Source organism: Corythoichthys intestinalis, chromosome 21 (genome assembly GCF_030265065.1).
Source record: "Corythoichthys intestinalis isolate RoL2023-P3 chromosome 21, ASM3026506v1, whole genome shotgun sequence".
Classification (NCBI taxonomy): domain Eukaryota; kingdom Metazoa; phylum Chordata; class Actinopteri; order Syngnathiformes; family Syngnathidae; genus Corythoichthys; species Corythoichthys intestinalis.
This window is the reverse complement of record NC_080415.1, coordinates 34,380,323-34,401,390: the sequence shown is the minus strand read 5'-3', so window position 1 is coordinate 34,401,390 and position 21,068 is coordinate 34,380,323. Positions and strand designations below refer to the sequence as shown.

Genomic DNA, 21,068 nt, shown 5'->3' with positions numbered 1-21,068 from the left:
CCAAAATTGGACGTCTATCTCCGTCAATGGTAGACAAAGTTAATGAACCAATTAATTAATTTAAAAACTTTAAATATAAATTCCTAAAATGTATTTGTGAAGCTATTTAATTTACACATTTATTTCCGTACAATTAACAAATGAACTGATTGTTGAATCATTAAAGTAATACACAAAATAAATACGTCTGATGCGTTTTCATGTTTCATGTTAATATTAACGTCATGATAATAACCGATTTTTCACTCAAATGAATTTGAAAAATGCTAAATATAAACATTTTTTTTCATCTTATTTACAAGAAAAGAACTATTCAATACATATTCCCGAAAAATGATTGAATGCTTGTTAACTAACCAACTGGTGGGAAAACAGCTAAATAACTGCAGACAATATTACAAGATTCTTGATATTGCTTGAATCTGCTCTCGGCCCCTATTTGGCCCCTGGGCCATACCTTGCCCACCCACCCAGGAATTCAGCCATTATTATGATTATTATTATTGTCAGTTGTTTGATGTTTTTGTGCAGAAGTTGAAATAGCAAGCTTGGCTAACAGGAGGGCTAATTGTCCTCCTATTATAATCACGTTTCCATACTAGAAAATGCAATTTATGAAGAATTTGTGGGGATGCTTTGCTCTCCGATTGGTGGCTTTCACGTACTTGGTAAAGTAATGGCTGGATTGGACGTCTCGTGCCGTCAATGGCACGGAAAGATGAGCATTCACAGACAGTCCACCCAATTTGAATGGTTATTGTCAATGGCAGGCAAAGGGTACAGTGGTATGAAAAAGTATCTGAACCTTTTGGAATTTCTCACAAAATCACCACCAAATGTAATCTGATCTTTGTCAAAATCACACAGATGAAAAAACAGTGTCTGCTCCAACTAAGACCACCCAAACATGTATAGGTTTTCATATTTTAATGAGGATAGCATGCAAACAATGACAGAACGGGGGAAAAATAAGTAAGTGAACCATCACATTTAATATTTTGTGCCCCTCCCCTTTTGCAGCAATAACTTCAACCAGATGCTTCCTGTAACTGCATATCAGTCTGGCAGATCGATCAGGACGAATCTTGGCCCATTCTTCTCTACAAAACTGCTGTAGTTAAATCAGATCCCTGGAATGTCTGGCATTATTGGCTGTCTTTATGTCATGCCACAACATCTCAATGGGGTTCAAGTCTGAACTTTGACATGGCCACTCCAGACCGTGTATTTTGTTCTTATGAAACCATTCTGAAGTTGATTAAATTTACTTCTGTGTTTTGGATCATTGTCTTGTTGCAGCATCCATCCTCTTTTTGGCTTCAGCTGTCTGTCAGAAGTTCAGAAGTTTTCCAGCAAAACATCCTGTGTTATCCAGGCCCTGAGGCAGCAAAACAGCCCCAGATCAAGATGGTCCTTCCACCACGCTTCACAGTGGGGATGAGGTGTTGATCTTTGTGAGCTGTTCCATTTTTCCTCCACACATGACGTTGTGTGTTCCTCCCAAACGATTCAACTTTGGTTTCATTGGGCCACGAAATATTTTGCCAAAACTGTCCAAGTGCCTTTTGGCGAACATTAAAGGAGCAACAAAGTTTTTTTTTGACAGCAGTGGCTTCCTCCGTGGAGTTCTCCCATGTACACCATTCTTGGCCATACTTTTACATATAGTTGATGTGTGCACATAGATATTGGACTGTGACAGTGATTTCTGTAAGTTTTTAGCAGACACTCTAGGGTTCTTTTTTTACATGAGTATTCTGCTCTGAACTCTTGGTGTCATCTTTGGTGGGCAACCACTCCTTGGGAGAGAACCAACAGTGCCAAACTCTCTCCATTTGTAGACAACTTCTCTGACTGTCGATTGATGAACATCCAGACTTTTAGAGATGGTTTGTATCTTTTTCCAGCTTTATACAAATCAACAACCCTTTATCACAGGTTTTCAGACATCTCTTTCTTACTAGTGACGAGATTTCTCGTTCACTTGAGCAAACGAATCCATTCCGGTTCGTTCAGTAAAAAGATTCGTTCAAACAAATCGTTCAACGAATCGTTCGCCCCCCTCATCTCCCTCCCCGCCCAAACGAATCGTTCGGTTACTGAACGGGAAGTGACGTTGCCGAACGAATCACCAAAGACCGCTTCGCAGTATAACTGAACGGGAAGTGACATTGCTTGGTCCCTCCCTCTCTTCCACATTGACCACTCGTCGTAGTTTCAGAAATGAGTGACAGGCGGTATCATTCTGCTTTCACAGACAGCCTCGTCTCCCTCCTGCTGCTGCAAAAGCGAGGGAGAACTTCCGCGTCGTCTGTCCTAGTTCTATGGGCTCAAAGTCATGGCTCGTGCTTGCATTTCGATTTAGGACACGGTTAAACATTTTCCTTTTGTGAGGGGAGTAGGGGGCGGGGGCGGACGGACTTTCTTTAGCAGGTTCTTGATCACACATACAATCACATATACAGCATGTTTGCTGTCACGAAAATAAAAATACATCGAAAGTTTAATTTCTGAATATGGAACGACCAACACATCATATTTACATCTCGCTCTGTTGTATTTTTGTTTTTTAGTATTAAGATGATCGTGTTGAATTTTTGCACTGGTATTAATAAATAAAATAATCCGGTCAGCTCCCCTGTCGTCCCCGCATCTCAGATCGTCAAATGCTGACGAGAAATAATTGTTTGCTCTTTACGATGTCGCCTTTCTACTCTCATTAGTCTGTTAAGAAAAATGTAGACATATTGCGACATCTCCCGTGTCCGCGTGCTTTGTTTTTTGGGCGCTTGAGTAGCACATGATGGACGGATTGACATAATTTGTCAAAGCAACCAACACCCGACACGCTGACACGAAAAAAAAATAAATAAAACACTCGGGAAAAAATTGACATGTATATACAGTTTCATTGCAAATCAGTATTATGGTGATCATACTAAATATTTTTTTCTGTGCACATATGAGGTAAATATCGCTGCCATGAAGCCTCCATATAGTGACAGTTCTCTGCCCGCTTCACTGCCGTCACGCGACCGCAGCTCAGCTTTTGCTTGCCTCGTAGCTACCCGTGTTTTAAATTACTGTAAATTTGATAGTATGTCGTCATAGGCAGTCACGAGTTTGTTGAGAAAAGTACTACTCTAAACAATGCTCGCTAGATTTGTGTGGTGTTTTTGTCTGTTTGAGCAGCATTTGATAGGCTCCACGTTAACAAATATATGACAAAGTCATTTCCTTTCATTTTCTGATTCATTCACCGCATAGTCATTACTGGAAAATCAAGTTAGCAGCAAGCTAGGTCAGGAACCGGAGGACCGAGTCACTGAACGGGAAGTGACAAAACTCAGTCTTGCCCCCCTGCCTGCACGCTGGCTGCTTATTGGCCACACGTGGACGTGAGTGACAAACGCCCTGATTCTGTTTCCGGTCCCTCCCCTGCCCGCGACGAGGCTGGCGTCTGATTGGTCGTGTGCGATGTCAGAAGACGCTGCCGCTTGCTCAACGCCCTCCCACGCAGCGAACAAGCACCACCTTCATAGAACGAATCAGTGCAGATGATGATTAGTTCGGTCTCGTTCACCAAAACAATTCGTTCAAAAAGAACGAATCGTTCGCGACCGATACAACACTATTTCTTACCAGGTGTGTGTTTTATAGCGGGCAGGGTAGCTTTAAACCACTCATCAGTGATTGGGCACACACCTGCCTTCAAATCTTTGTCTCCTTAGGCAGAGGGTTTACCTACTGTACTTATTTTTCCCCATTCGGTCATTGTTTGCATGATATCCTCATTAAAATATGAACACCTTGAAATTTTTGGGTGGTTTTAGTTAAAACAGTCCATGTTTTTTCATCTGTGTGATTTTGACAAAGCTCAGATAACATCTGATGGCGATTTTATGTTGAAATGTGATAAATTCCTAAAGGTTCAGATACTTTTTCATACCACTGTACATCTTGGGTCACTTCCTTGTTGATTTTGAGGGACTTGTGGGTCACTTCCTGTTTATTGGTCACTTCCTGCTGCTTTTGGGGTATTTCCGGGTCACTTCCTGTTGATTTTTGGGTCAATACCTGCTGGTTTTGGGTTAGTCACGGGTCACTTTCTGTTGATTTTAGGTCACTTCCTGTTTATGGGTCATTTCTTGTTGCTTTTGGGGTTTTTACGGGTCACTTCCTGTTGAATTTGGGGCATTCCAGGGTCACTTCCTGTACCTTTTGAAATCAATAGGAGTGATGTCAGACAGGTAGCATTTTGAAAATTTGAAACTTTATGATTTTGTATTTGGAAATGAATGGGGATTTTTTTGTCAAAAGCAAAAGCTGTTTTTGGCGCAACCAATATTGAATGAGAACCTGTGTTGCATGCATTTTTGGGACATTACGGCCCGTTGAAAAAGTGGACGGAAAAAACATGAATATTATATTTGGAGTGCTTTGCCTTGCAAAGCATCCCCACTCTTCCAACTTTATAATAATACTGCAGTCATAACCTTTCATGTACCATACATTGGGAGGTGTTCCTGGGATTGTATCTTTCATAAGTATTGATCAAATAGTAGGAACACCTCTCATGATATTCCTATATTCTTTGTAAAGACTCGAAGCAAAAATTGATTGTAAAACAAAATGATCATCAATATCAGGTCCAATGTCAAAGCTGTTGTTGTTGTCGCAGAAGCGTCCTTGTTTTCAAACATGCACATGTTACGCTGATCTATAAATGTCTGTTTTGTTCTTGCTTCATTTCTTCATGTGAATCTCTGTAATGTGACCTTTTAAAACCTCACAGATTGTTGTTCTTCATGTAGTGGGCGTTTCCTCCAGTGGGGAAAAAAGTATTCCGGATTTGTCCGTCCTTCAGTCCTTGTCTCCGTCCTCGCTGCTTCCTGCCGGAGAGACAGCGAGAACGAAAGTGGTATTAGCCATGTGGCAAAGTGGATTTGGCCATGTGGCATTTTTGTTTTGCTATGTGGCATTTATTTGCCATAAGGCAAAATTGATTTTGCCATGTGGCATTTTTTCGCCATGTGGCAAAATGGATTTTGTCATGTGGTATTTTTTTTTCCACGTGGCAAAATGGATTGTGCCATGTGGCATTTTTTTGCCATGTGGTAAAATTGATTTTGCCATGCGGCATTTTTTGTTGCCATGTGGCAAAATTGATTTTGCCATGTGGCATGTTTTTTCGCCATCTGGCAAAATTGATTTTGTCATTTGGCATTTTTTTGCCATGTGGCAAAATCGATTTTACCACGTGGCCTTTTTTTGCCATGTGGCAAAATGGATTTTGCCATTTTGCTTTTTTTGCCATGTGGCAAAATTGATTTAGCCATGTGGCTTTTTTTGCCATGTTGCAAAATTGATTTTGCCATGTGGCATTTTTTTTACCATGTGGCAAAATGGATTTTGCCATGTGGCATTTTTTTGCTATGTGGCATAATTGATTTTGTCATGTGGCATTTTTTTGCCATGTGGCAAAATTGATTTTATCATGTGGCATTTTTGTGCCATGTGGCAAAATTGATTTTGGCAAGTGGCATTTTTTTTTCCATGTGCCATTTTTTTGCCATGTGGCAAAATGGATTTTGCCATTTTGTTTTTTTTTTTTGCCATGTGGCAAAATTGATTTAGCCAAATGGCTTTTTTTGCCATGTTGCAAAATTGATTTTGCCATGTGGCATTTTTTTGCCATGTAGCATTTTTTTGCTATGTGGCATAATTGATTTTGTCATGTGGCATTTTTGTGCCATGTGGCAAAATTGATTTTGCCAAGTGGCATTTTTTTTTTCATGTGCCATTTTTTTGCCATGTGGCAAAATTAATTTTGCCATTTGGCTTATGTTTTTGCCATGTGGCAAAATGGATTTTGCCATTTTGCTTTTTTTTTTTGCCATGTGGCAACATTGATTTAGCCAAATGGCTTTTTTTGCCATGTTGCAAAATTGATTTTGCCATGTGGCATTTTTTTGCCATGTAGCATTTTTTTGCTATGTGGCATAATTGATTTTGTCATGTGGTGTTTTTTTGCCATGTGGCAAAATTGATTTAGCCAAGTGGCTTTTTTTTGCCATATTGCAAAATTCATTTTGCCATGTGGCATTTTTTTGCCATGTGGCAAAATTGATTTTTTTTTGCCATGTGGCAGAGATCACTTTTGCCACCACTTTTCGTTCTCGGCCCTGCTGTACATTCACAGCATGTTGCATGACGGTGTTAGAATGAACAGTGTTCTCAATGTTAAAAGTAGATCTGGATCACGTGTTCATTAATGTCAGTTAACGAGTTCAGACCAAGAAGTAGACGTGTGTTCTCACCTCCAACAGAGTCGACGTCCGAGTCGGAGATGTGCGTGATGGAGAAGCGGGACGCGCTGGAGGGCGACACGGTGAAGCGTGAGAAACGGCCGGCCGACTTGATCTCCTGAGGTTTCGAGGTGGCGCGGGTCGGCGAGTCGGGGGCGGTCGAGGACGTCGGCAGCGGAAGCAGAGGGAAGTCATCCTCCCACTCGAATCCCACGCCTGACACGAGAACAGTTGTTGATGACACGGAGAAGCTCACAATCGGAAACATCCGACTCACTCTCTTCGGAGAGGTTTCCGTCCGAGGAGTCGTCAGACGCGCAGACCCTCTCGGGAGATTTGCTGCCTGAACCTTCTACCGCCAGCGGGAATCCGTGTGCAGTCAGCTCCTTGGTTGGACTCTCCTGGAACGCAAAGGTCTCACGTTAGAAAAGCCAAAATCAGTGACTTAAATCTGACCCTGCTTCTGCATGATTCATCACCTGATCGAAGAGATAGACGGTGACGTCATCAAAAAAGGACACGTTCCTCTTCTTGCGTTCCAGTTCCTGGTGTAGCTTCAGATCAGCAGGAACCTTGAGGAGGCCTCGCAAAGTGTGGGCGTGGCTGTCGTCGCTCACCACGATGGGCACCGGGTGGAACTCGTCATCGCTTTCCTCCTCCCGGACGCCAGATGTTTGCGGCTCCTCCTCCGAGTCGTCGCTGTCGTCTGATTCACCGTCCTCTTTGTCCGCCTCGTCCCCGTCCGGAGGAAAACCTTCTGGAGGCGGCGGAGAAGAGGAAGATGACCTTCTGGAATTGGCTGCGTGCTGCAAGGCCACTTCATCTTTGGGTAAGATGTGTAAAACATCTAGCCCAGATGATTTTTCTTTAACTGGCGCCTCTTCTTCTGCCATGCCGCTGGACTTATTCTCTCCGTTCAGGGCATCGAGAGCCTCCTCCATGGCACCCACCACCTCTGCTGCCCAATCGTCAAGCGACGAGTTCTCCTCCTGAGAGGGCCACTCGTACAGGCCACCTTCTGCTGTTGAACCATCTTCGCAGTCTTCATGTGTTCCACTTGGTTCTTGCAAACAGTCGTGTTCTAGTCCCTGAGTCGTCTCGGTGTTTTTCAGTACTTCCTCATCTTCAGTCTCACAACCATCTTCTGCCTTATGTAGTTCTTCCTGCTCGTTTTTCATCTGCCGTTCATTCTCGTAGTCGGAGAAGTAGGCAGAGTCTCTGTACGGCGTATCCTGGCTCAGAGGTGAGAAGGTGTGTTCGCATGGCTTTAATGACAGGTCTTCACAGGATGTTCCGACTCCATGGTCCTCCTCCGGGCTGGTGCGGCCGGACGGCTGAGGCGCCGCTTGGTCTTTGGCTTCATGAGGTTCTTTTGGGACAAACTCGGGACTCTCGTTATTTTCTGTGTCATAGCCACTATCCATGGCTTTAGGGGAACAGGAAGGGCGCGAGGCTGGGCTGGAACCCTCGCAAGACCCGGCGACAGAAGGTAGATCTATAGACTCGATGGAATCCGGCGTCCCGCCCTGTTTTTGAAGCGACTTGAAGGCGGGAGAAGCGTTCAGCTCCCCGGAATCGTCGGCAAAAATCCCCGACGTGATATCGGTGATGTCGTCGGTGATGTCCTCATCTTCGTTGTCACTACAGTCGAGGATGTCCGTCAGACTGACGCTGGAGCCGCCATGGTCCAGGCCGCTATCTCCCGCTTGACTTGTCTCTGTTTGCGCATCCGTGAGAAGCACCATCACGTGCATGTTGTCTGCAGGCGGAGGAGGACTTTGGGCCGTTTCTTCCATGTTGGGTTTGGTCGCGAGAGGATGTTCAGTGACAGTGTCTCGCTTTATCGCTTCTTCTGCTCTGAGATCCACGTAGGATTCCCTGCCAACGTCGGGTTTGATCGAAACATGTTTGGGCACGACCGGGCCTCCCGGCGCAGGAGAGAGGTTGATCATCTCGTCGCTGCCGGGGATGTCCGTGACTTTGTTGTGGCTGTAGCTGTAGTTGTTATTCACCAGCAAGCCAGAGAGAGGGTCAACAAAGTGTGAGCGACAGCACTCCACCGTTGGCACCATATGAGCGTCGCTCTGGTGACACAAGTACACTAAAGCGTCACATTGATCCGGGGACACCATGTGGGGAAGTCGACTCAGGCGGCTGCCGTTGTCTTTTGTCAGACGGGGTTCCAGGTAGCTGACACCCTTGGGCAGGCTGTGGTATCGCAGGCCGAGCTCCTCTGACCAGGAGTCTTCAATATCTGTGCTGGGCATGGTGTAGTGAAAGTCTGCGTACGTTTCCTGTCTGCAACTTTGACTGGCTCGTCTTTGGTGGCTGTCACTTCTGTGACGATGTTTGGAAGGCCAAGTGTTGCACGTGTGCTTCTCAATGAATATGTCCTCCTCGTCATCCTCTCCTGAATTGCTCTCCCCGTGCCCCATGAAGAGGGCCCTCTCTTTCTCCATGTTAAGGCTGACATGGCCATGCCTGCTGTGATTTGGCATGGTCTTCCTCAGGCAACCCATCATGTCGTAGTAGCCCCCGGTCATAGTCTTACCAATAACGGAGGAGTGACTTGTGTCCAAGTCAAGGTATGAGTCTCTATACACCTGTTCAGATGGGCTATTAATGGAGGGGGGTATCCCCACTGGGTTCTCCAGCTCGCCCAATGCCTGGCGAAGACTCCTTGACCCCCAACTTTCTTGAAGATGCTCACTGGCCAGTTCGCCTCCCATAAGATAATGGTCTAAGTCCACAGGTGGGGAGTGCTCATAATAGTAACCTCCATCTTGGTCTTTGTAGGAAACATAGTGACTGGACTCCCAGGGTTGTAGAGGGTTATTGTCACAAACCTGTCCTAAAAGAGGCTCCATTGTTGGGGATATTACGGGACTCGAGTCGTTGGAGTCATAAATGTCAACGTCGTGGATATCGGCGGACCAGTAGGTGTCACAGTTCTTTGCTTGTGATGGACAGACCGCGCAGTCACCCGAGTCGGCGCTCCCAGTAAGGAAGCTACCGCTGCTCTGGTAGTCCGGACTGTAGGAGCACAGGGTGTAGTCAGGTTCGATGTTACAGTCCACTGGTTCTTCGATGCGTATGTAGAATTCGCTGTTGACCGATGGGCTGTGGGCACTGAAGACAGGAAGAACACCTGGAGCGTGCAGATGTTTTGGCTGGTAGTAAGGGGGAGATAATCTGTGGTTCAGATTCTCCAGGGGGCAGCCTCCCACAATGCCTACTGGTGGATAAAAAGCTTCGTGATTGTTGACCTGACTTAGGGCGCTTGTGGAATCCGGGCCTCTGTATGACTCTTGTGCCCTGGCCTGCTCCCATCTGTACTCAAAGTTTAGGCCGTGGCTGGTTTCAGTGATGGTGAGAACATCGTCCCCGGGTTCTGAGTGGTAGCCTTCGGTGGGCGAGAACTGCTGCAGGAGAGGAAAAGATGAGGCGGTGGACGACGGCCGCTCTTGAGTTGTCGCTTTTGGACAGCGATGGACATTGTGTCCGGCACTTGGGCGCATGGAGTTCCAGCGCCTCTCAAAGTCCTCCTCAGCTTCGCTGGCGCCTTTGGCGCACAGGTAGCTCAACAGCAAGTGCACTTCTTCGGCGTTAGGCCTCTGATCAGGCGGGAGCCAGCAGAACTGCATGACTTCATACCTGAAAGCCACCCAGGAATTGTGATCACTGAAACTTTGGGAGAAGATATGTATCTGTGGAATACTTTTGAGTGTATCTTACCAGCGTTCAGCCAGAGGGACTTGGAGCGTGGGCTTGCCCAGTCGCAGCTGCTGCTCCTTCACAGCGTAGCACAGAACTTGCCGGTCAGAGTAATGGCTGTAGGGTTGCTTTCCCAGCTCTAGCAACTCCCAAACGGTCACTCCCAAAGACCTGACACCAGAGGTTGAAGTAAGTACAGCTGTAATTAAGTCTCATATCGTTATCCTCAACTGACTGGGATTAAAGCAAGGAAAGATGGGAACCCCCTTACTGTGAGGAGCAGAAATATTTGCACCCCTTGTGATTTTGCAAGTTCACCCACTTAGAAAATAGCTAAAGGTCTGAAATTTTAATCATAGATGCATTCTAAATGATATAGATGCAATCTAAAAAAAAATCCGGAACTCACATTGTATGATTTTTTTCAATAATTTGTAATTTACTGGGGTTCTTAAGTATTTGTATGAATCAGTGCTAATATTTAGTGCAGAAGCCTTTGTTTGCAATTACAGAGGTCAGACGCTTTCTGTAGTTCTTCACCAGGTTTTCACATATGGAAACAGGGATTTTGGCCCATTCCTCTAAACAAATCTTCTCTAGATCTGTGAGGTTTTGGGGCTGTCAGTTCAGCTCCATCCAAAGATTTTCTATTGGATTGAGGTCTGTACACTGGTTATGCCACTCCAGGACCTTGATATGCTTTTTACTCAGCCACTCCTTGGTCATCTTGGCTGTGTGCTTCGGATCATTGTCATGTTGGAGGATCCAGCCACGACACATCTACAAGCCTCTGACTGAGGGAAGGAGGTTGTGGCTCAAAATCTGAGGATAAATTTTACCATTCATCCTCTGCTTTATACAGTACAGTGGTCTTTGCCGAAATGCAGCCCCAAAACATAAGGTTTCCACCCCCATACTTCACAGTGTGGATGGTGTTCTTAGGAAAGTTTTCACCACTTGGTCTCATCTGACCACATGACTTTCTCCTCTGACCTCTCTGCATCATTCAGATGGTCCCTGGCAAACTTCAGACGGGCCTTCAATTGTTCTGGCTTAACCAGGGGAACCTTCTGAGCAATGCACAATTTTAAACCATTGCACCGTAGTGTCCTACTGACAGTAGCCTTTGAAACTGTGCATCCAGCTCTCTTCAGATCACTGACCAGCTCCTGCCGTGTAGTTCTAGGCTGAGCCCTCATGAGAGATGCCCCACGAGGAGAGATTTTACATGGAGCCCCAATCCGAGATAGATTATCAGTCATGTTTGGCCTTTTCCATTTCCTAACAATTGCTGCAACTGTTGATTTATTCTCAACAGGCTTCTTTCCAAATGTCCCATAACCTTTTCCAGCTTTGTGGAGCTCAAGAATTTTTTCTCTGGAGTCTTTCGAAAGCTCTCTGGTCTTGCCCATGGTAGCAGTTGGATTTTGACTGACTGTTGGGTGCACAGGTGACAATTATGAGTTCAAATGGTTGGTGGGTGGGTGGTTACTCGTGGGGTAAAGGTGGACTTTTTTTAAGGTAGACTGACAAGTCTTTGAGTGTAGTAGTTATTGCGGATTCTCAGGGGTGCAAATACTTATGAACCCCAGTAAATTACAAATTAATTATTGAAAAATCGTACAATGTGATTCCTGGATTTTTTTTCAGATTATGTCTCCATGAGTGGAGATGGATCTATGATTGGAATTTCAGACCTCGACTTATTTTCCAATTGGGTGAACTTGCAAAATCACAAGGGGTGCAAAAACTTCTGCTCCTCACTGTATATCAACTCATACAATCTTGCCACTTTGCACTCAAAATATCTATTAATTGTGTTAACACATTCCCAAGTCGAATTTCTCTTAACGTTCTCAACTAATAACTTGATGACACCTACCAGATGTTGCTCTGTTGGGTTTGCTTGGCCACCAGTAGGTTTCCGCGCACCTCGTCCACTAGCTCAGGTGCGATCCAGCGAAGCGGCACGTACGTTTGGTCCGACGTGACGAGATAGTCGTCCTGATGGGAGATCACATCCATCATTACATCTCTTACAAGGATTCGCATTGACGTTTGCTCGTTCTACCTTGTACTTTGTGTGGGACAAGCCGTAGTCGCCGATCTTTACTGTGATGTCGGCCGTCAGCAGGCAGTTCCTCAAAGCCAGGTCGCTGTCACGTGTAGAAGTGAATTCATATGATAGAGTGCAGTTAAAGGGCGAGCCTGAATTCATGACTCAGTTGATTGTAGTTTCAAATCTAATTTGGTTTTCAGTCTCAGTTATGTGTTTGATGCTATCTCACATTCTCAGTATGCGGCATGGTCGTCTATTGCGGGAATATGATACTGAGTCGTGTATTCTGGACAAGCCAGGGAATATTGATATCATCCACGAGTAAACCTGCAGAGGGCACTGCTGTCTGGTGTTTTGGACCCACCGCCTGCAACAAAATCACTGATGCTGGAGTCTTTGAGCAATACTCGGGCAGCACCAGGATGTTGTTACAGGAAGTGACCTTTAACAAACAGCGTGTTGAATCCATGATTGTTGTACCTGTGAGTGAAGTTATGCGTGTGCAGGTGCATGAGTCCCGAGGCAATGTCGCAGGCCATCCGCTGGAGGATTAGCGGCTCAGGGACGCCCATGTTGTCTCCACATTTGCTGTTTCTCAGGTAAGCCTTCACGTCACCCTGGTAATGCAACGCATTACAACATCTTACCGCCTTTTGCCAGCTGGGGCAGTATTGTCAGTGAAAGAACAACTGCTGCTCACCAGCGGACAAAACTCCATGACCAGCAGGAAGGGTGTGACGTCGGTGCACTGGGCCAAACACTGCAGCAGAGACGAATGCTGCAGCACCCTAAGGGACAGGAAGTCATGTCATTCGTTGATGACCATCAAGAAGCGTGTAAACGAGGTGTGAACGGCTACCGGTAGGGTTGCACTTCTTCCAGAAAGCGCATTTGTTCCTTGACGCTAGCGCTGGACTTGAGTTCCTTGACCACCACCTGATTAGTCCGCAGATTCTCATTCACCTCCCCGAGAAGAACCTGCCACATGGAAACACGGACACCAATGCACCAAGAGGACACGCGGACATACAAGTTTGGAATGGATGGGATAGGGGGGGACAGTGATGGACATACCCAGTCATGAAGACAACGTGGATGTTGATGAGAGACGAAAACGAGGATGGAGAAAAGAACATGTTATCTGCTTGTAAACATTCGAGAGACGTCATGGCTTGGTTGGAAAGGGAAAGTGAATGATCCTTCATATCATTACCGACAGAAGGTTTCACAACCTGAAATGGTCTTACCTTGCCGAACCAGCCGTTCCCAAGTTCTTTCAGGTACAGCAGACTCTGGCGACTCAAGTTGGACCATTTCTGGTGGTGCGCTGCGCGGAAAGAGAAGATTCTATGTGAAAGCTAACAACATGACATCGCATCAAAGGATATTCCAAGGTCAGCCCCCCGGCCCCGACGGCGGCGCCATTGCGCCTGACTCAGTGATGCTTCGCTGTAAGGGTCCTTGAATGGAAACTCATCCGGTCATTCCCATCAGTCTGACTTTTATTGTGGGTGGAGGCGCAGACAGAAGAACCTTTGTGTCGTACCCCCGCCCGAGTCTCCCTCTTGAGAAGTCAATACAGTCCTGCCACTGTCCATACTGGTCACCCTCCCCACGCTTGTCATTCCTTCCAGTCGCCCGCATACCCTCTGGAATTGCCCGTTTTGGGCCCACGTGGCTTGGCACCAGTTCGCACCAGTCGGCAAAGCCTGGCCACTAGTAGTCAAGTTGTATGCATTATTTTGAGCGCATCCATCTTCTCCTCGTTGTTGTGTTTATGTGCGTCTCACAATCGATACTCATGTGGGTGCTCTAAGCCGCCCGCCGCCTACGTCTCGCTTCCTTCTTGCCTGCAGCCAGGAAGTCGTTAACTGAATGCGCTGCACTGGCGTCCAAATGGACTCAGTTTAAAATTAGGACGAGCATGCCATTAGCCTGTATAAGCATTTGTTTGTGTGCCTGCTTGAACATTGATTCCACTACAACGCACTCGTGCAGTTGAACAACTTGAACAAAGTAGTGCTACAGAACATTATGGTAACAAGTAGGGGTGTAACGGTACACAAAAATCTTGGTTCGGTACGTACCTCGGTTTTGAGGTCACGGTTTGGTTCATTTTCGGTACAGTAAGAAAACAAAATGCAAAATATAAATGTGCTTGTTGTTTATTACACACTTTTGTGCTTTCAACAATAAGAACATTAGCCTATACAAAGCTAGAATTCTGCTCAAAAAGTAGCGGGTATTTAAAGATAATAATTAGAGATGTCCCGATCGATCGGGATGCCGATCGATCGCCATTTTCCGATCACGTCATTTTCAAAGTATCGGAATCGGCAAAAAAATATCTGCCGTTTTTTAATATATATATATTTTTTTAATTAAATCGTTTTCTAATTGTATTTAACGCTACAAACATAATATGTCACACTCATCCAGAGTCTTTAGTTACATTAAAATATTTAACGCAATTAATGCATGCGCTGCACGACCCACCCACGCATTATCGCGCTCAATCTGTAATGGCGCCGTTTTACCTTTATAGCGAGATAAAAGGCAGTGTAAAATGAGTAGAGTGAATTTTGGCAGCCTTTGGAGCCTTTTTTTAATTGGCTAAAGCATTACAATCCCTCTCCCTACGATTAGAAATATCATGGGAAGCAATGTGGGGAAGCAAGGTAGCAAATGATCTTTTTCTTAAGACCTTGTATTATTTCCCAACGCAGAGAAGATATATCAATTGATAGAACTACGCACAGTCATGGTTCCACTTCCCATCATGCATTGGGCATGGCTACAGTATCATTTACTGAAAGCTCAACAAATACACTAGATGGCAATATTTAGTCACAATATACAAAGTCACAAGTCTTTCTATCCGTGGATGCCTCTCACAGAAAGAATGTTAATAATGTAAATGCCATCTTGAGGATTTATTGTCATAATAAACAAATACAGTACTTATGTACTGTATGTTGAATGTATATATTCATCCGAGTTTTATTCATTTTTTTCTTAATGCGTTGCCAAAATGTATATGATCGGGAAAAATTATCGGGAATGATTGGAATTGAATCGGAAAAAAAAGCAATCGGATCGGGAAATATCGGGATTGGCAGATACTCAAAACGATCGGATCGGGAGCAAAAAAACATGATCGGAACAACCCTAATAATAATCCAACAACAATTTGCCTTTTAGACCCCGCGTATTGGTCAGCTTTCTTTCTGAAAGAAAGAAGAAAAAAGAAGTCCTGTGCTAAAGAGAAAAGCAATCCCAATGACAAAGATTTTAACATGTATTTTACAAATGAAATGCCTCAATGAATCATTTTTTTTTTTCTTATGAACAGTTTTCAAAAGCTTTATTGGTGGATTTTCTCATGTTAAAGCGTCACACAGAAATTAATAAATTTTATTTTGTAAGCAGGATCTGTGTATTATTCTTATTATTTAATTACAGGGGTTTTAGCTCATTTCAATTTATTTTATTATAAATGGGCTATTATTTATTTTATTATGTGTTTATAGTTTACAAATGTGATGTAGTATTCATTTATATTGTATATTTTATGTTGTATAACTTTAGTTCCTATGTGAATATTAGTTCCTACTTGTTTTGTTGTGCTAGGAGGGTTTTGTATTGAACACAGGGCTGTGTTGGTTATTATTATAGCAGATAAGACAGCAGTAAATCAACAAACACAAGTCAACTGTGCCCCAATCTACCACTCAAGAGATCTGATGGACTCAAAAAGTTGGTCACGATTGCATATTGGTTTGAAAATCGACCGGATCCACCGTATTTTTACACAAGTGACTTCCGGTCTGCCCGATCCTTGCTAGTAGTATGGACGCAGGAGGGCCGCGTCTCGCTTCAAATAATAAACTTTGCCGTTCTTTTCGCGTGCGTCGCGTTGAGCCGCTTCTGGGATGCGTCTAACACGCGGCCGCACTGCGACTGGTGTGCATTGGCTGATTGACTTTAACGCCTGCGTTCTCGCGGCAGCCATGTTGTCGCGCCGTTGACGTTTCTGGGTTATACTGTCGTACCGTATTGGTCCTCATTATAGTAGAGAAGACGGAGTAAATATAATCTACACAAAGAAACTGTAACCCGATCGACTCACAGCCTCGAAAAGTAAGGGTTACATTACGTCAGAAACTCGTTCGGTACGCCTCCGTTCCGAACCGAGCACCCTGTACCGAAACGGTTCAATACAAATACATGTACAGTTACACCCTTAGTAACAAGTAGAATTTTGTAACATCACTAGTGGTAGTGTTGTTCACTATAGAACAATCTTGGTACTTGACTCCCAAAAGATTTAGTCTTAACATAATGCAAGGGTGTAGGTTTGGGCTCAGCGTTTGTAGGGATGATATAACAGCATAACTTGTATGTACTTTTTGCAAGGACGGGACATTCATAAAACCAAACAGATTATTGAATGGGGGTCGGGGCTACATTTCTCCCGATGTGACCCTAATTAATTTACGTAAACCAAGAATCAAGACTCTTTAACATCCATATCTACAAAGAATTCAGGGATTTAAGCATTTATTCACAAGAATTTTCAACGGAAAAAAGCTCTTTGTTTACATATGGCAGCTGCTAATTTCCTTAAAGACTAGTCTCGTAGTTCTCAATACTTTATGTAAAATAAATGCTACCTGCACGTATTTTTTTACTTTTAACCAAGAATCGAGGCTCTTTTACATCCAGGGATTTAAGCATTTATTCACAAGAATTTTCAACGGAAAAAGCTCTTTGTTTACATATGGCGGCTGCTAATTTCCTTAAAGACTAGTCTCGTAGTTCTCAGTACTTTATGTAAAATAAATGCTACCTGCACGTATTTTTTTACTTTTAACCAAGAATCGAGGCTCTTTTACATCAATATTTATAAAGAATTCAGGGATTTAACGCTGGAAGTCCAGGGGCCTTTTTTTTTTTTCCTATAAAGAAATACCAGAAAGACCCGGTTTCAAACTGACTACTGGGCTTTGTCAAACAATAGACCACTCAAACAAGCAATCAAGTAGCCTTGGTGTGAAGGGGTGGGGGTTCACTCTGGATAGCTGCAATTAGCATCTTGAATATTTGCAAATCCAGACTTGTTAACTCCTGGGTTAGTGTAAAAAAGATGAGAGGGCCATGTGGCATGAAACTACGACTAGCATCCAGAACTGTAGCTAAACCAGACCGTTTACATTTTAGAAAATTGAGTGTTAGAACATCTGGGAAAAATCCCATCAAGCACCTTTACTTTGTCTTGACAAGTCCAACATTCAGTTGTCAAAGTTCACAGTTTATTATATTGAAGCACACAATAACTAAAGAAATTTCCACAGCAGCTCAAACAGTTGTTTTGTCACAGCAAACACAAGCTTCAGTATACAGTACATACAGTAAAAAGGTTGTCCGCCCGATTGCCTGCCTGAGCCGTCCACTGTCTGACAAAGCAAAGGCAGCCCTACCCTGCAAACACTCAAGAGGCTAATTGGAGCAATCCAACCCTGTGGTTTTGCGAGTGTGAATGGGAATGACTAATGAGGACCTCAATGCTGATGAGAGTCAGTTAACCCTTCTCTGGTAACAAGAGTGATTTCTATCAACTCATTTAAGCATTTATTCGCAAAAAATTTCAACGTAAAAAGCTCTTTGTTATTCCACTCAGTCAGCCTTGACGGCCTCTATGGACAATCTAAATGACCTATACCACTGAACTCATTATATAATGCAAATAAGGTTGCTTGAAATTTGGCGGGGACAATTTGAGCATCCTGAAAAGTTGGTAATGTTATATCCCTTCCAATCCTGATGCAAACCCACGCCCTTGGACTAATGTTGATTTAGCTGATTTAGTCCAGTAGTTTCACACAGTTGTCATCTAGTGTGCAGTTTCGCCTCACTGGTAACATTTACTTGGCATCCATTTTCTATTTGATTTCCTGTGAGAGTAATAGAGCAGCTGCGTGAAGCAGCATCAGAACGGCTCTCTCGAGAACTGTCAAAGCCACACCCTCTCGCCGAGAAACACTAAAACACTAACTATGCTGATGAAGATGTTTACGAGTGTGCGTAGACTTCAAAAATCTATTGACCTGACACTTTGTCATTATTTGTGTCACGCCTTGTCGGAGGGGGCCGAGCTTCATTTAGTATAGTCAGGCGAAGACGGCACATGCTCATGTCGGATTTAAGCTTGGATTTACTTATGATTGGATTCAACTACGAAAGCTTTACCGCATACAAACAGGAAGAATTGTCTCAGGAGTTATTTGTTCGAGGATTCAAGGTAAATTTTATATTTTCATACCGTGCATGCGTGATTGAAGCATTTATTCGCAGGAGTTTTCTTCTTTGTTTACACATGGAGGTGGCTAATTTTCAGAACTGACTAGCCTCATAGTTGGCAATATCTACGGTAAATAAATGCTATCTGCACGGTTTCTTTGCTTTTAACCAAAAATCGAGACTGTTTTACGCCCATATCTTTGGTGAATTCAGGGATTTAAGCATTTCTTCACAAGAATTTTGGCCAGAAAAGCTGCTTTTACGCCAGAAGGCCGCTAGCCTCATTCACTAAAATAGTAGAATTGTACTTCGTCCATATACGTAAAATAAACGCTAACTGCACGGTTTCTTTGCTTTTAACCAAGAATGGAGACTGTTTTACGCCCATATCTTTGAAAAATTCAGGGATTTAAGCATTTCTTCACAAGAATCTTCGCCAGAAAAGCTGCTTTTAGGCCAGAAGTCCGCTAGCTTCATTCGCGAACATAGAAGCGTGGTACTTCATCAATGTACATAAAATACACGCTAACTGTCCGGTTTCTTTGCTTTTAACAAAGAATCGAGACTGTTTTACGTCCATATCTATGAAGAACTCAGGGATTTAAGCATTTCTTCACAAGAATTTTCGCCAGAAAAGCTGCTTTTACGCCAGGCGGCCGCGAGCCTCATTCGCTAACATAGTAGCACGGTACTTCATCAATATATGTAATACAAACACTAACTTTACGGTTTCTTTGCTTTTAACCAGGAATCGAGGCTGTTTTACGTCCATATCAAGAAGAATTCAGGGATTTAAGCATTTTTCACAAGAATTTTCACCAGAAAAGCTGCTTTTATGCCAGGCGGCCACTAGCCTCATTTGCTAACATAGTAGCATGGTACTTCATCAATACACATAAAATAAACGCTAACTGTACGGTTTCTTTGTTTTTAACCAAGAATCGAGACTGTTTTACGTTCATATCTATGAAGAATTTGGGAATTCAAGCATTTATTCACAAGAATTTTGGCCAGAAAAGCTGCTTTTACGCCAGAAGGTCGCTAGCCTCATTCACTAACATAGTAGCATGGTACTTCGTCAATATACGTAAAATAGACGCTAACTGTACGGTTTCTTTGCTTTTAACCAGGAATTGAGGCTGTTTTACGTCCACATCTATGAAGAATTCAGGGATTTAAGCATTTCTTCTCAAGAATTTTCACCAGAGAAGCTGCTTTTACACCAGAAGGCCGCTAGCCTCATTCACTTAACATAGTAGCACGGTACTTCATCAATATAAGTAAAATAAACGCTAACTGTACGTTTTTTTTTGCTTTTAACCAAGAATCAAGACTGTTGTTCATCCATATCTATGAAGAATTTGGGGATTTAAGCATTTATTCAAAAGAATTTTCACCAGAAAAGCTCCTTTTACGCCAGGCAGTCGCTAGCCTCATTCGCTAACAGTATATAGTGTATAATGATAATGAAGGGCTATTCAATTCTATAAGAAGTTGTGATTGTATATAGAATTTATTAATTATCTATTTACATATTATTTATAATTGTTTATGCATGTTTTCCTCAAGTATTAAGTTTCTGATGTTAAATTGAGTGATTTATTAGTTGAAAACTTGCAGTAAATTAAAAAAAAAAAAAGTTGCTATTTTGGTCAAAAACCTTTATGATATGTTAAATATTGCTATTGATCCTGAAAATATAGGTGATTATCTCTGCATTTGGTGATTTTTGTGCATCTAGTGTAAAATCTGAGACTTTTATAGCCATTTTAAGTTGTGTTATACTTAAAAAAAACGTTGCTTTTTTTGATGCCACTGCTCATGGAGACTCATATATGGCTAAGATAGGTGCTTGTTTTGGTTTTAGGTCGGTAGCAGCTTTGGTTTTATAAATATTTGAAGTTTTTGAAAATAGGCCCCTTACGAATCGCCCCCATGTCATGTCAATAGGTTATGATGTCTATGGCGTGTGTACGATATCTCCCCCTCATCTTCAATGAGGCTTTCCTGGAATGGGAGTTTGTAAGGTGCGACTCACCTGGCGGCGGCGGTTGCCTGGCGACGGGCGGAGCCACCTCGGCGAGTGGCAGGACGTACACGTCCGGGCTGGCCCGTGAAGCCGGCGTGGACGCGTGGTAGGCCTCGCCGTCGGGAACATTGCGGAACTCCTGAAAAGAAAAGCGCACGTCAAGGGTTACTGGCCCGCTTTGGAGTTGCGTTGAGTTGTTGAGCAGCTGGCGGGATGTCGTCAGGGTGGAATGCGTACGCCGAGGCCCGACAGGAAGTTGGAAGAAAACTTGCGAGGTCCCACATGGGTTCAGGAATGTGACAACACCCCAAAAAGACACACACACACAGATTTCATCGGATCGTCTTCACCTTTTGGTCTTTTTCTTCACTTTCTCATCTTCTCCATTTTCACCTCCTCCTAATCTTCTTCACATACCCTTTTCCTGTTCATCTTCTTGTCTTCCACTTTTGCCTCATTGTCTTCTACACTCGTCATATTCTTCTCCTTCTCTAACTCCTCCACTCTTTTCCTCCTCCTCCTCATTCTGCTTCACTTATTCTTCTTCATCTTGAACCTCTAATTTCTCTTTCCCTCTCTCTTCCTTCAGCTTGTTCTCCTCACTCGTTCTTGTCCTTCCACTACATGTTCACACGCCCTGCTCGCCCCTCGCTCAACA

At 43.7% G+C, this 21,068-nt stretch overlaps 1 protein-coding gene across 2 annotated transcripts in view; it reads right to left on the bottom strand.

Annotated features, from left to right (window-relative positions):
* Window positions 1–3,031: 3,031 nt before the first annotated feature.
* aatkb (apoptosis-associated tyrosine kinase b) overlaps window positions 3,032–21,068 on the bottom strand; it is a 28,425-nt gene continuing 10,388 nt past the window's right edge. The window contains exons 4-15 of one of the 2 annotated variants that reach the window (XM_057825992.1): window positions 20,420–20,549; window positions 13,329–13,408; window positions 12,941–13,059; window positions 12,782–12,869; window positions 12,562–12,698; window positions 12,094–12,178; window positions 11,905–12,026; window positions 10,044–10,193; window positions 6,788–9,962; window positions 6,586–6,709; window positions 6,321–6,524; window positions 3,032–4,892 (exon numbers count right to left, since the gene is read on the bottom strand). In XM_057825992.1, the coding sequence (XP_057681975.1) occupies window positions 4,864–4,892; window positions 6,321–6,524; window positions 6,586–6,709; window positions 6,788–9,962; window positions 10,044–10,193; window positions 11,905–12,026; window positions 12,094–12,178; window positions 12,562–12,698; window positions 12,782–12,869; window positions 12,941–13,059; window positions 13,329–13,408; window positions 20,420–20,549 (4,443 nt within the window). In that variant the 3' untranslated portion in view covers window positions 3,032–4,863. Of the gene's footprint in view, window positions 4,893–6,320; window positions 6,525–6,585; window positions 6,710–6,787; window positions 9,963–10,043; window positions 10,194–11,904; window positions 12,027–12,093; window positions 12,179–12,561; window positions 12,699–12,781; window positions 12,870–12,940; window positions 13,060–13,155; window positions 13,279–13,328; window positions 13,409–20,419; window positions 20,550–21,068 lie in introns of those variants that run through there. The other variant, XM_057825993.1, reaches the window with a different exon arrangement.